At 40.2% G+C, this 16,310-nt stretch overlaps 1 protein-coding gene across 1 annotated transcript; it reads right to left on the reverse strand.

The window, feature by feature from the left end:
• Positions 1–764: 764 nt before the first annotated feature.
• Positions 765–16,097, reverse strand: UGDH (UDP-glucose 6-dehydrogenase). The gene is made up of 12 exons (XM_005149125.3): positions 15,897–16,097; positions 14,996–15,164; positions 12,561–12,662; positions 11,016–11,216; positions 10,738–10,935; positions 10,099–10,246; positions 8,848–8,942; positions 6,940–7,070; positions 6,075–6,208; positions 4,854–4,945; positions 4,659–4,769; positions 765–1,961 (listed from the first exon to the last, which is right to left on the reverse strand). Exons 2-12 carry the CDS (start codon positions 15,155–15,157, stop codon positions 1,851–1,853), a joined length of 1,485 nt encoding a protein of 494 aa, XP_005149182.1. The 5' UTR covers positions 15,158–15,164; positions 15,897–16,097; the 3' UTR covers positions 765–1,850.
• Positions 16,098–16,310: the final 213 nt, after the last annotated feature.

The raw sequence follows: 16,310 nt of genomic DNA on the forward strand, positions 1-16,310 counted from the left end.
CAGTACCCCAAAGACAGGTGACTAGCCTCCCCTCTCAGGTGCTGCAGGGGCAGAGGTAGTCAGGAGGATGCCCACCTGCAAGGACAGGGTGATCTACCAGTTAGATTGCAATGCTTACAAATACTACAACTGTATCACAGGGTTGTCCCTGCTCTGTGGGTGTTGTATGAAAGCAGCTTATGGATCAGGAAGAGATGCACGATGAAAGATGACAGTTTGATTTTAAGCCCCCGCAATTCCCACTCACTTTGAGTGGCTTCTAAGATGCTCCTCACAGAAGGATGGGACAAAAAGCCTGAAGCATATTTGCTCAAAGTGCTGAGTGATCAGTGCATAGGAAGTCCCTATGTGGAAGCCATTAACATGCAGAATCTGAAAGCACCTGGTTCAAAGATACAGCTGTTTCAGTCAGATAACACTGTTTTGTATAACAATTTCAGTAGATAATACAAGCTCCTTAAATCTTCAAGTATCTGTCCTAAAGCTTAAATTGTAACTACATTTCTGTGGGTAGTTTAATAGCACTCATTACCAAGACACTGATCTTGTGCTCTGTTTAACCATTGATACAGCATAACTGAAGGCACACCTGTTGAATTCAGAAGGTATTATATGACTAGCTAAAGGATCATTCTCCAACATCTCAACATTATGATTATTCAGCTAAGACATCTATGTTTCCTAGTCTGAAACCTGTCCATGGTTATCCTCCTCCATCCTCCCCTCCATTTCACAACCCCATACAACAAGCCAAACAAACTCCATCATCTTAAGGATTTTAATTGCACTGGCCAATTGAGTATAATAAAAACAAGTAGAAATAAAGTAATAAGGGGAAAAAAAAAGGTAACATAGGAAGTATTCATTCCTGTTAATTAAATGAGGTAGCAAGCTGACTAATTTCTGAGGCTGAATTTTTATTTTTCATAATTTAACAGCAGAGAGTAATTTTTGCAGATTCATTAAGAATGATGCTTTCAGATGAAGTATGTAAGCAGAAAGGAACAAAAACAAGCCATCAGGTAGCTTCAAAGCCAGTATTTCCTTTCTGCTTGAACTTACACCAGATTAGGTAATTCTGCTTAAACTGAATGTTCAAACAAGCAGAATGCTCCTCTGCTGAAGAGGGGTTGTATTGGAAAGACTCGCCCCAGGAATCTGATTTACATCAATAATTTATGTAGCTGCATATGGAATGTAGGCAAGACAACTAGAGAATCAAAAGTGAAGATCTGCCAGTGGATCAGCTTATAGCTGCCAGTCCACTGCCATTAGTTACATGATAGATACCTGTGGAATTACATGGCCTCCCAACAGATGCGGTTTAGACTGCATCAGTGCCAACTGATCCCAACCTGCATAGGGGTATTATTGTTGCAGTCACCTCTATTTTAAGGCTCAACCCAAATCCTGCCAAATTCATTTAACACTTTTCTTTTTACTTAAATGCCAGTTAAGAGCAAGCATTTAACTGGGTAAAGAATTACGTGGTCACTCTCCATGATGAGACTGAAGTAAAAAGATACTGTTTCTTTTGTTTTCATATAATTTGAAACATTCAAAGTGCAGTTTAGGAACACTTCTAGAAGCAGAAATCTGCAGTTTGAAAGTGACTTTTCCGTTTAAAAGATGATTCATTATTAAAAACAGATCTGTACCATCTTCAGTAACAAAAAGAAAAAAGCTATAAAAATAGAGATTTGAAATTAGACTGAATTCACATGTACCAAGTACCATATCTAGTGTAAAATTGGTTTCATTTATGAAAATATCTTTCCTTAAAAAAAGCTTAGGCTTACATTTATTTTCACTAAGAAGGTCCACAGAATTCCTTCAGCAACTACCAAACATTATACTCTTGGCTTTTTGACAGGTGGGTCCTGCAGGCTGAATTTAGGAATTTCACATGAAGGTGCAAAAGGAATTCTTTTGGCTGACACCTTCTTCCCGATTGTTTCAATCTGAAAGAGAAAACACATTTCATAAGTGGCAAGCTAAGCTGAGCATGTTGGCCTATGAGGAAAACTATTAATCATATTCAGGACCATGACACTAGAATAATAGAAGTCACAAAGCACAGTGTGCCCAGGGACAGTTTTTCTGGGACTGAAGATCCGAAAAGGTTTTTGTTAAACACAGACGTTCCACAGGTGCCTGCTTTGCCTATTTAAAGCTGCATCTTGCTAATTTGAAAATGTATGTGCCTCATCTTCCATAGGACTATCAGAACAGAAATCATAAAATGCTTCTTTCTGAGTGTTCATAGAATGTGGGTTCAGCCTCCTGTGTCTAAAAAATTATATCCAGTAAATTAAGATAGAAGATTCCTCCCCCACCCCCCCAGTGTAGTGGGCTGTGTTTGAAATAACACAACTCTAAAAGGCTAAAGGCAGCCAACTCTGTACAAGAGAAAGCATGTAACAAAGCCAACACACATAAGCCAAGCACTGCAATATTCAAAGAGTAAGACAAATTCTCCTAATTTCTAGGTCAGACTAATGTAAATCACCATGGACAGAGCTTGTGGAAGATAAAACACCAAGTAACGAAACAGTTCAGATACCCAGCAAGCAAGGAGAGCTGTGGCTTTCCTCTTAAGTAGCACAGGGCAGAAGCAAAACACCAAAAGACAAAAATACTTCAGCTATTTTAAGTTTCACTGAATTTTGATGAATATATTTTAGAGAGACATCTGAGTTAACTCTAGAAAAAGAGTTCAAACAGTCATGAGAGGTGTAAGTGCTATATTTGCCCATAACAGCTTTAATTGGCTGGTTAAATCAGTTTATACAAGCCTGTTCATGAACACTGTAAATAAGTGAGTAGTGTAAGCAGAAGAAAAAATGTCAAGAAAGAAGCCTGTAGCCATTATGCAAGTAATCACAATACTCAGGAGGACACAGAATAAAACACACATCTGATCCGGCTTGTAGATTTTGTTCCAATTGTGTCTTGCTGAGATGCTTCTATCAGGTTATTCATCGATTTGGTGATTTTAGTATTAGTCAAATTCTGTCTACGCTATAAGTGCTTCAAGCCCTGCAATCAAGACTTACTCTGCATTCTTTACTTGAAACTTGAGCAGATTTTCCTAAATCAGAAGTTATTTCACCTATAATTACGAGTTTCACATTCATATTCCCTAAACTGAGCTTCACTGTGGAAACAAGTTATAATTGAAATGGCAGGTGTGTTTAAAGTTTTTTTAAACTCTAGGTTGAATAAAAGAAACCCCACAACATAACAGCTCAAATCCATAAATTTGGAGTGTATGTAATGGAATTGCTATTGGCATCAGGCTGTCTATACAATAGTTTTTAAACAAGGTCAGTTAAAAAGACTTGGGACCTAGAAAATTAGATTTTGGGGCTGCCTTTTTAAGTCAAAATCCTTATTATTTCATACAGAAAATACAGGTCAATTGTTGAATGTCTTCATAATGACATTCTGGATGAAAAAATCAAGATAATAAGCCTGGATGACAAACTGGATTCTGGAAAGCAAACTCACAAATTAGTTAAAAATTAAACTAGAATTTCAAAGAAAAGTTACCCAAGAGCTATGAAACAGAGCCTCTGACTTGGGAAGTCTTTAAAGACACAGACCCACAGAAGTTCCTCAGAAAAACATCACATGGGTTATAATTTGATATATAATTTGCTATTAGCTTAGCAAAATGCTTAATCAAGAAGCTTTGGGCCCTCTCTTGAGTGTAAACACAGACCATTGCTTTGATCTTCTGGTTGACATTAATCAGTCCTCTCTAGTTTCCTATGTGACACTTCTGAAGTCAGTGAAATGCTGAAGCATCTTCACGTACAAGGCTTTCAACTCCAGTGCAGCCAGCCTTATGCAGAATTCGGGCAAAGTCCAAAGCTTCTTTTAATAATCCGTCCAAGTGGAGGATCTCACTGGCTGGTAAACATATTACCTGCACTACACCTTGTCTGGCTTAAAGCTGAAGGTAAACCTGCTTTATGCCTTTTGTGAAGAACAAAAAGGTGCTTACAGCTTCCATTTACTTCTGAAGGAAGCATGTTCTGCTACCCTGTTACTGTCAGTTTTAGATGTTGCCTTTTTCATTTGGTGATGTTCCAATAAGTTTCCAGGTACAGGGTGTGGCACAGGTTATAACACTCAGCAAATGCTAAGCTGAGCCCTTCTGATGGGTGGTAGCAGTAAAGACTGCAGGACTTGAGGAAACAGTGAAGGGGTTAACCAGCAGGATAATTGCACCTCCAAAGCTATCTAGAACCAATTTAAGAATGAGATTTAGCAAGTTTTTACATCTATCTCAATCTGCATGATTTTCACAGTCCAAAGGGCAGAACTGGATTCAGATGTTGGTTAAACTCAATCTTAATGGTCTTTTCCAACCTAAAAATCCAGATTCTATGATTCTAAGGCATGCTTATACTACTGAATACGCATCCTAGTCTGATGCAACTTGGATTTTAACACAGCAATCTACGAAAATAGTAAGGTAATGGAGAAAGACAGCACTAGTGAGGAGACTGAATTACAGATAAATAGGTTTAGATCTAAATCCTCACCTGATGAGGATTTTTTCAATTGCTACTCAGTCACTGCAGAAGGAGAGAAAAGAAGAAGGAAGAAAGCAGACAAAGAAATGTAAGCAGTGTCACCCAGCTGATTACCTGGAAGCCAATGACTTGTAGCTCATTGTGAAGATCATCTAGAAGTCTCCTACCATCAAAGATAAATGCAGGCTTCAGCATCTTCTTATGAATACGTTCATAATCCAACTCCTGTAAAAGGCAATTAAAGCAGGTAGAATAAAGCAGTAGCATAACACTCCCTCTTTTTTTCTTTAGTTTAAATTGAAGTTTTACCTTAAACATGTCCCATTCAGTGCAAATTACAAGGGCATGAGCTCCATCACAGGCTTCATAGGGGTCTTTACTGATAGTGACCAACCGAGACACTGTAACAGAAGGAAAAATAAAAGTTCTAGTCTGCACACATACTTAGCATCAATCTGCTGCCCTACTGGCAAACAAATCTTCTTCCTTGACCTACACAAAACCCAAGTTTCAAGTCACTTACCTAGAGATGTTTACCATCAAGATATTTATCACTTTGATTTCACTTACTTGAGTAAAAGCGGCTTGTACCCAGCATCTGAACAGTCAGAGCACTTGTTTGAAGTTAAGCATTCAAATTTGATTTAAACAGTCAAGAGCATCTCTACAATTAGAAGTTACTATGGAGTGTTCACATACCAACTCTTACAAACGTCACTGCCTCTACAACACAGCACACCACAGATTGTATTTGACCCCATTCACACTACAAAAGATACACATGGCTCACTCACAGCTGCCTTCATCCTGACTGCCTCCGCAGCTCCCCCTCTAACTCAAAGGCATGTCAAAAAACATAACACCCTTCACTCCATCACACTCCATTCTCTTCACATCTGATCCATCTTTCTCCCCCATTCATCATCTCCATTCTCCCCCTCTCCAATATGAAAATGGAACAAAAATCTCAAATACTCCCTACTTCTCTCCAAGAAATTTCTACTTAGAGATGATTACTTTATAGTCTTCTCGAATTTAAGGAAACAAATTTGGAAGCAATACTGGGGAAGAATGCTCTACAGTGAATTCCAGAATTATTTCTTTATTTATACTTCATATATGCAAGCAAGAACTATGGCAAGTGACTGCTACTGCTGAACCCAGGAGAATAGTAGCAGGTAGGACTCACTACACAAAGGAGCTGACAGAACAACATTATTCTATTCTACTTATGGACATCCTCTCCCTTCTAATTAGGCAAAGAAAATTCTTTGCATATATTCAAGTGGCTATCAAAAGAAAAACAACACAATAGTACATAATTAGTATTTAGCTATAGAAGCTATGGGGAAAGGAGGAAGTTACAGTAATCCTCTGACCTATAACAGTCTTCAGTAAGTGTAACCAACAGCACACCATCGTCATGGTGAAAATCTTAAGATAAATTTACAGTATTTAAACTGACTTGGGTGCTTTGAGAGTAGGGTGGGAAGGGAAGGAAGAAAATAAGCTTTACATGAGCATTCTTACCTTGGTTATCTTCTGAGACACCTAGATGTGAGAGATCCAAGATTATTTGTTCCTTAGGTACTTTAGGATCATAGATATGGAGCTTTGCTCCTTCGTCCATTAAATACTTGCTAATATAGATACTGGATGACTCCCTAGGGAAGTGAATCAATCAATTAAAGAAACAGGTGGCATGTTGTAAGCAATTAAAATCTTCAAGTGTCATGATATGCAATGCAATGCCAGAGCTTTTATACCAGTTTTATACTAAAAATCATACTGGTAATCCATGCCAGCAGTAAACTTGATGTCTTGAGGGACATCAAGAAGAGTAATACAAAAACCAAGTTTACATTTATTTTGCTGAATCATGCCAGAGAGATACTAAGCTTCAGGACACCTTTTGACCATAATTAACAAGGCCCCAAGCTTATAAGCATTCACCACAGACTGCAGCTGGACAGTTGTATCAAGTTTGAGCTTTGCAGGAAAACAGAAGTAACCACCTTTGTGAAACAAAGGTGAAGCTTTGGCTTCAAATAGTAATTTAGAACCACTTGCAAAAACATTTGCATTCTTTTCTGTGGAGAATGGAAGGGCTCTGTCAGGAAAAAAAAAAAAATCTATCTTTGCTTACACAGGTTAATAAGGACTAGAGTTATTTGCTCTAGATTCTGAGCCATTCAAGTAGGCTGTAGAGGTCAAGAATCAATTGTCTCACCCAGCTGAGAAAGGCTAATACTTGGTGCAAATCAACTCAGTCACAACAGTTTAAGGGTCCCATATTTGATCTGATTTTATTCATGCAATTCAGCTGGGGGGTTAACTGTGTGACTGGTGACAAGTGGAAGGAATCCACATTAATGAACAGAATTTGCTTTCTTACCTTGTGTCCCCAGTATCCTTTTTGAATGCAAACCCTAAAATAGCTATCTTCTTATCAGCAACAGTATTGAACAAGCTGTCAATAATGCGAGAAGCAAATCTTCTTCTCTGATAGTCATTCATGTCTATTACCTGAAATTACATCAGACACGATAGTATAGAAGGAAGCAATTTCAAACTATAAACAGATTCTATTAACAATCAAGCCAAGCTACCTACACAAGTTTAATACAGGCTTAAAAGAGAAAGCTAAGTATTTAGTCAGTGTCATAAGTAATCCAAAGATAAATATACAGTTAATTTATCAAATCCTATTTTAATCATTGACTATATATGCTAATGCATCATAGTATGTGTGCATAATGTAGTGCAAAGGCTAGGATTTTTTCAGAGTGCTTGGTTTTTAAATCTATGCCTTACTGTATTCTAGGCAGAATCATGGGAAACAATTTCAGTGTTAGAGTACTTGGTGTCACATGGATATCCCATTGTCAGACGTACACTTCTTTATGCGTCACACATAGCAACTGTGAAAATGTTTTTAGCCTTTTAGTCCACACAAGGTCCATGCAGTACATTAGCCTCTTTCCTGATAGGACTGCAAGCCTCTCCCCCATGGACTAGATGTCTTAATGAGGTATGTTTTTAAGATGTCAATCTGCACTAACTTTAGAGGCAGACATCATAAAACAACATGTCTTTCTTGTTCCAAGCAATTCATGTAAGAATTAATTGTTGCAAGTAACTAGATTGCTGACTAGGCCCTGGCTGGAGGTCAAAGTATTTGAACAGGATGCCCAGTGGCTTTCTACATCACAGATAATTCAAGATGCTGACAAGTCACAAATAGCACTCTGATGGCAGAGCTCTACAAGCACTTAAGAGAAATTATGAGTGAGATCAAACCAAGCTTCAGACAATTGGAAGGGAGTATTAAAGATCTTCTGGTGAATAGAACTTTGCAAAGCCAACAGAGCTTAAGTAACACCTTCAACAGTACCACATGGCCATGATGACCCAGGTAATAGTATAAGAAATACTGAATTTAAGCATGGATGTGGCACAACTGACCAAAGATGAAGTAGTAATCAGTATTGGCAGGTTATTTATTTGACACCAGACTGGGATGGAGAAAAGGTGGGGGAGAAAGGCTAACCAAAAGGAATATTAAAAAAAAAGGAAAGCTGCTAATAAGGTAGACAAATCATGTGTTGGGTATTTCGGGGGCATCTGCTAGGCAGCCTTAATGCCTTAATCAACATAGCCTAAATCAGGACAATAAACCAAAACTGTTCTTTTGACTATGCCACACATGTCAAAGCTGCCTCCTCAGCTAGTACTGGGGACAGGGGTGAGGTCCTTTCACCAGTTAGTAGGGAAGTACATGATAGTACAGGCTGGTCATCCTGGAAATGCTGCATTGGTGCTAGGCCTGAGACCATCCCGATCTTCCCAACCATTCTTAACATTAACCAGGGAGCAACAGCAACCATGTTCATTTATAAAATACTGCCAAGTTTAAAAGTGCTGCCAAGTTGCTTCAGAAAAGGCATTGTAAAAGTAGACCCTGAGGAAATGAAAAGCTTTGAATTCAAAGTAGATAGAGATAACCAAGCACAAGAGGAATACTGGACTCCAGACACACTTGTGGTTCACATTTTCTACTGCTACTTCTAGGCAACTTCCCAATCCATTTGATCCAGACAATTTAATTCACAAAAATACCTAAGCACAAACAAGTATCAAATGCCAGTGTTAGACTGAGGGCCCTAAAATGTAGAGATGATCAGTATCTATTCCTTAAAGCTGAAATACAGATTACATGTGAATAATGCTCAAAAGCTCAATGCCCGATACCTGAAAGCTTAAGAAATAGAACTCTCTCAAAAAACTGGTGAAGAACTTGTACCTGTTGCCAGTAGCGGGCTACTTCAGGTAAGTTCAGTGCCTCACAGAGGTACACTAAATTCAAGACATCCTTCTGAAAACAGCTACCTCCAAACCCTGAAAGAGAAAATGGTTATTTGACAGGTGACTAAGGTACTACTGTAAACCAGCTACTGGAATCAAGTAATTTCTTTCAGTCAGACATAGTTAGCATTATGGCTTTTTCCCCACAAGTATTTTGCTTCTAGCAAATGAAAACTTTTGAATCTCTCAAAATCCAGCTTGCAGACTTACTTACGTAGTCAGTTACAGAAGCCTTAAAATCTGCTTCAGGTCCCACTGAGGTCAATGGAAGTTTTAACCCAGTCTCATGGAAACATAAGGTAGCCCCTAGGTTTTTTGTTATTACAAGTGGGTAGACAAGCTCCTAAGTTTTTGCTCTCCCTCCACCTAGAGATTTAGATTAACATTTCCCAGAATAAATATGTTAATCAGAGTTCTTTCCTCCCTCATCACCAAATGGATAAGCTAATCACTGCCAAGAACCAAAGATCACTATTGCCAGGGGAGAACTGAGACAATTAACAGAAGGATCTTTGACCCCAACCTTGCTCAGCAGAGTCCCAGAAGCAACATCTTGTAGGAATTTTGGTAATGTTTTTGCTGTTTGCTTTTCACTCTTGCATAGGTTCTAGGAGAGGTTATATTTAATAAAGTCATACATTCTTTTTAACATGAAGACTGTAGCCATATAGATATGTTTTAGTTTTATTCTGGAAGTTTGATGTATCACTACTTTATCACATCTTATCCTCTAGTATATCTGAACAACTGAATTCATTCAACAAATTAGAAGTTGCCATCAAACATGCTGACCTAGAGTCATCCCCTTCCTCAGGCCACTGATATCAACTCCTGAACAAGACTGCAGCAGTTACAGTCAGGAATACATTTTGGAGAGCACTATCATCAGTGATGCTTCAAAAAAATAAATTTGTGGGTTTTCTTTCCATAGTCTCAGGCAGGATAAACCATACACTCTGAACTCTCAGCTTTCAGATTGCCAGCTCCTAAAGCAACCTCAGTCCTAGACATATTACCAGAAAAACAAACCGATTTATGCTAGTACTCTGCAGCAATAGTTTCATACTCTCATGTGGTAGAAGATTTTAGAGTATCAGATCACTTACTTCAAAACACTTCTAGTAGACTTATTGCACTATTAAACAGAAATCCAGAAGGAAAAAACCCAACCCCCAGATTTTTAATTTACCAACACTGGCTTTGAGAAACTTATTTCCAATTCTTTGGTCTGTTCCAATAGCTCTTGCTACTTCTTCAACATCTGCTCCTGTTGCTTCACACAGAGCACTGATTGAGTTAATGCTGCTGATTCTTTGGGCAAGGAAAGCATTGGCTGCCTGTAGATAAAACACATAACAAGGAGAACTTACATTTTTCCAGATATCAAGATGCCCACAGACTTAAGTGAGTTACTACTGGAAGGATTCCTTTAACTCTGTAACTCTGCTGAGATACAAATATGGTAACATAACCACTTTGATACATAAATGCCAGTTAATGGCACCCAAGCTAAATAATGTAGTTTCTAACTTGCAGAGTTAGTACTGTTTCATGATGGTAACCTGTTTCTGGAGCACTGAAAGTTTACTCCTAGTAATAGATAGCACAACAACAAAAGGATTTCAGGGAAAGTTTATATCATCTGTTAGCTCAGCTGAAAAAACTGGAAAAGATGAATATCCTTTGACATACGTACTGGGTCATCCCAACTATGTTTGTCTTTCCTAGCTTTATCATTCAGCATCAATGAACTTCTAAGTCTCACTCTAAGTCTTGTCTCGCTTACACCCATTGCTCATTGCAGACAGCAGTGGTGAGTAACACTAACCAGTTTAGAAAGTTCTGATGACCATGTATTGGTTGTGAGGATTTTTTCTTTGGGAACCCAGTGCTCATAAACAGCACAAAGAGCACGAACAGCTTTCTGTCCCTCTGGAGAATCATCTCCACCGATAAGCACTCTATCTGGGTTCTTCAGGTCCTTGATGGCTGTTCCTTCTGCAAGGAACTCTGGGTTAGACAGCACCTAGAGCACAGAAAGAACAACAGGTAACAGCCAAAAGCAACAAACAGCCTTTAAATATACAACTCAAAGATTACACTTACCTGCAAGTCTAAGTTAGGCTTAGTATTAGCATCAAATATTCTACGAATGCTCTCCGCAGCACGTACTGGAACTGTGCTTTTCTCAGTGACAATTTTATAGCCATTTGAATTTTGTACAATTCGTCTAGCACAAGCTTCAATGTATTTCAGATCAGCTGCTCGGCCTTTTCCCATCCCATAGGTCTTTGTTGGAGTGTTAACCTAATTACAAATACATGAAGCGGGAAGAAATGTTACACAAGAGGTGCGATTATTAAAATAAGACAGACATTTTCCTTCCCAGAGTCCAGCTTGCTTCTAGCCCATAATCTTTCTCCAGATGAACAGCTATTGGCTTTCTCCATCACCTACTTTGTCATGTAAACCAAGCTCATTGGCCTCCATTCAAATAGAGTTTAAACAAGAGCAATTCATAGAAGCTCCATAGGCTTCAGTGAAATTTATTCTAGAAACACCAGTAATTTTTTCATTATTAGTGCCAGCCACCTTTTGTTTCCTGTCCCATGTTAGGAGTACGAGACGCAATCTTGCAGCTAGTGAAGTAGTTATAGCTTTCAGTGCTAAGTGGGTTTAAACTAAGTGTAGAGCTGCTGAAAATTGCTATACTGAAGTAAACAGAAAAGGCAACATGAGGGAAAACACGTCACTTAAATTAAGACAGAGAGTCCTTTTTATTACAAGCTGAAAGAAGTGGCAACAACATGCAAAACACAACAGCATGTTTTAAGCCAAGGACAGGTGGCAATATATGGGCTGTAGTGGCAATCCTCCAGAAAAGTAGCCTTCATTTTAGACTTAATGAATGGAGAAAATTACTATTAGAAAGAGCTCTGTACTGAGGTGCCCTAACAAAGTGGAGCTCTCAAGAAAAGATGACTGAAGTAACAAAAAAATGAACTGTGGCCTACCAAGATGAATAGCAAGCAGTCCTTTTGTATTCTGCATTAGGACCAGCTGTCTAGATTACAAAACATCACACTATGTTTGACTGGATCCTCTAAGTGGTATCAACAGCTTAGCAATATTAAAGCTAGAAAATATTAAAGCCAGCCCTTTTTTTAGAAAAAAAAAAAGTTCACACCATTTTTTTAAGCTTCTAGAAATACGTTATCTTTGTAACCAAATAATCAGGGGACTTTGCATCCCTATCTAGGAACCATATCATTACTAAAGTCCCATATGTTTCAGCAGTACACTGCAATGACAGATATGCACTATATTCTACTCTAAGACCCCAGACATCTAACCAAACTAATATCAATATTTTCATTCTGATTTAGAGCCTGATTCTTTGTCAAATGTCCTACTGGCTATAAGAAACACACAAAGAAAATAAGCTTACTTAACACTTTTTCCACAGTACCAAAAAAAGACAAGGAGAAAACTGCGGCACTATACATTTCTAACTGAATCTGTATGACAAAACAAAGGCCTCTTCATAATGTAAGAGAAACAATGATTTGCTAAGAGAAAAAACAACAAACCAATCATCCAACAAAAAAGACAAACACACCACATACAACCACCTTCTCCCCCTCAACTTACAGAGATAAATACAAGATCAGCTTCTCTAATGGCATCATCAATACTGGTGGAAAAGAAGAGGTTTCTTCCTCGACAGGATTCTACCACTTCTTTTAACCCTGGCTGAAAAAAAAAAAAAAAAAAAGCAGTCAAGATTAATGCAGTTAGAAGAATAGTAAGCCACATGCCCAAACTGACATTTCAGATACAGAAGGACTTTATACTTCCCCTCTGTATGGCATGTTTTCAGCCTGCCAGATTTGAAGTAAAGTTTCTGTAGATATACATAGTGAAATAAATAAAACCCTTTCCTATTCAAAATACTCAAAATGCTCTCTTGAAAAGCTTTCAATCACACTGAAGTTTTGCTTGCACAACTGGATTTTAGACTCCAATTATTCTCATGCTCAATTCTATTAGCATGAGCAGCAATTAAAGAAATACCTGTAATGTTTAAACTCAAGAAGCCTTACAATATTCCTTAGGCTGCAAAGAAAATTGGTGGTTCCAACTCTCCTTTTCTCTCAGCTACACATTCCATGATCTCCCCCACATCAGATCTAAAACTGATTTAATGCAAAAAACCACAAAGAGGTCTGCCACCAAATTAGCAAGCCCAGATCCAGTGAAAGAAAGGCAGTGGAAACACACAGGAAATAAAGACCACTCCTTCTGGCAGCCACACATCTTTTAACTAAATTGAAATTATCATGGCACCACACCTGCAGTGTGGAAGAATCACAAAATTCCTTGCAGTGACACATGCTGTACTATAATAGCTCCCCTTCTCTTAAGACCTCCACTCAAACAAGAGGAGCAGGAGTCCATGTGTACATGATCAGTCCTCTGTGTTAGAATGGTCTACAACATTATTTAATGAAGATATAGTTGTCATAGATAAAAGAAGCCTTTAGTTTTGTTTGAAAAATTAATTCATACGCTGTAACACGGCAATCAAATCTCCACCTTGAGAGTAGCTTATCATGACAGGAGAGATCTGAGCGAGTGCCAGAAAGGCAAAGGTTCACTGCAAAGAGGAAAACAAAGCAGAAGCTTTCTTGTGCAAGTAATTTTTGCTGTCTCATTTTATATCAAATGCCTACTTAAAAGGAAAATAAAGGTCAGCAGAGGCAGAATGACATGTAACATTTGATGGGTTGTAACAACCATTGTCTTACTGGGAGGTAAATAGAAAGGCAGTCCATTAGACAATTTCTAACACTGGAAAGAAAAAAAAACATACAAAAAATACAAAAACCTCACTGTGCAATGACTCAATTTCATAACCGCCTGAACTAATTCTTGGCAGTTTCTGTACATTCTTTGTAAGCAAAGGACACTATTCCAGGAAGCAGATGTTGTGAGGTGGGTTTTTCTTGTTGGCCTTTTTTTTTTTAACATGCCAAGACTAGCTCTACTTTAACTCATTCAAGTCTAAGTATTTATAGAAAACAATGTACTTGCTTTCATGATCTTTATTCATGTCTCACCTGCTAATCTCCGCATTATACATTTTCTTTTAAATATGTACGACAAAGAAGGTCTATTCATCTTCATTTAAAGAGTCACAGTAAAAGTTTTGTTTGAAGAGAGAAAAACTGCATTAGAGTTACAGCACAGACAGGAATCAAAAGACTTGTTATAGGAAAAGAGTAACTGAGTACAAGGCAACACACCTTGCCTTTTGGAGCCAAGTGAAGGTAAGCTTTCCCTCCTGTTAAAGAAAAGAGCTCAAATGTATAAGATGAAATCTTTCATGCATCTCATGAAAGATTTAAGAAAAGAAAGAGACCTATTCTTTGAATGTGAAAAGTGAATGAAAAAACAAGTTCTGAGGAAGGAAAGTCTATTTTAAATGCTTTATATATCCTCAGATTGAAGTAACTCTGTAACAAAGGAGTGACCCTATGATACACTTAAAGTAATCTTTACCTGGCCTAGTCTTCCAGGACCAGATGGGAGGTTTTATGGCACAAGTGAATCAGGAACATAACTGTTCCCATCTTATAATAGGGTTAAGATGGGCAGCACCAATTGGCTTTTGGCAGTATTCAGAAGAGGAAAAAAGCTCACCACTCAGCATTACACACTCATATAGCGCTACAACACAGCAAATAACATCTGTAACTAAGTAAGAGAACTAGGCTGTGACTAAACTGGGTTCTGAAAGAAAGTCAGTGTGATTTAGCACAGTTCAGTGTATGCACATTTTTCCTTAGTAGGCTCGTCATATATAATCCTTAAATACCTGCCTGCACCAGACATGTTAAGATATTTTCAAAATCTTATTTAATGAGCAGTAGTGACAAGCAAATGTTCCAAAATAATCTTTTTGAAGGACATCACTGTGCTATACTTATAAAGCTTCAGAGGTGGGCCATGTGGAAATGCTGTGTGGTAGGAAGAGGGAAACAAATGCAACACTGGCTGGAAAAAGAACAGTGAGAGAAGTTTACCTCATAGATGGGGAGCGTATCTGAATTCCAGGCATTGATTCTGGCCTCATTGACATCCACAACAGTAACTTTGATATTGGGGCACATCTGTGCAATCACACTACAGGTTGGGCCACCAACATAGCCAGCACCAATGCAGCAAATCTTCTTAATGTCAAACATGATTGCTCTATTAAGAGAAGGGGGAAAAAAAAAAAGAGAATCAGGATTTGAAAATACTGGACAAGATTTCAAGGAAGTAACAGATAATTAATGATAGGGGATTTTATTGTGCTGGCACAGGGAGAAACACTTCCTCGCAGCTGACCTCTTGACATGAGCTGCAGTTACTCTCTCCCACCCGGGAAGGCTTCGGAGCCTGCCCCGCTCCAGGGGCCCTGGCACACACAAACCGTTGAGGACGCGTTTTCTGCGGTCGCTGTGAAGCCTGCCAGCATAAATACCGCCCCTCAGGCCAGGGAGTTACCGATGCCGCGATAGTCCCAGGCAAAAGCCGAGGCCGCAGCGTGCAGCGTGAGGGACCGGCGTAGTCCCGTTGTGGGCAGATCCGCGCCAAGCCGGGACCCCCGGACCGGGCCTAGCTCCAGGCCCGTCCCCAGAGCCCCTCAGATGGGAGAGACCGCAGCTCCGGCTTCCTCTTTCGTGGAAGAAGCGGGCAGCAGCCGAGCTCACTCCTCTCCCAGGCGGCACGGCCAGGGACGAACCCCGCCGGCTCCATCTCGGGAGCCCAGCGAAAGGTTCCTGCCCGCCTCGGCAAGGAGCAGTCCCCCGTCCGCAACCCGGCCCCGCACTGAGGGGGAGGGGGCCGCTGGCGGGAAAAGCCGCCACCGCGCCGGGAACCCCCGGTGAAGGCAGATGCGGAGACCCGCAGGCAGCTCCGAAGCTGCACCCCAGGACTTACTGTGGGCGGGCGCGGCTCTGCCCCGCCACCGCGGATCGAGCTGGAGACTGCAGTGAGGATGCTCAGCGAGCTCAAGACGTTTCCCTACGAGTGAAGCAGCGGCAGTAGCAGCAGCTATTTAAAGGGCCGCAGCGGGGCCGAGGCAGTTGTTTCATCTCCGGGACGCCGAACGAGGCCGGTACCGCCTCCCTCTTTCCCTGGGGGCGGAGGAGGTTGCCGCGGAGCCCGCCCGCCCATCCGTCCCACCGCCTCCGCGCCCCGCCCCACCGCGATGCCAGCGAATGGGCTCAGGACACCTCAGGTGCCGCCGCCGGCCGCGCATGCCCGGCTCTACCCCGCCAGCTCACGGGCTGCTGAGGGGCTTCAGGGGCCCCGGGTCCGCCTGGGGTCTGCACGGCCTAGCCTCGGGGCTGG

Source organism: Melopsittacus undulatus, chromosome 7, assembly GCF_012275295.1.
Source record: "Melopsittacus undulatus isolate bMelUnd1 chromosome 7, bMelUnd1.mat.Z, whole genome shotgun sequence".
Taxonomy (NCBI): domain Eukaryota; kingdom Metazoa; phylum Chordata; class Aves; order Psittaciformes; family Psittaculidae; genus Melopsittacus; species Melopsittacus undulatus.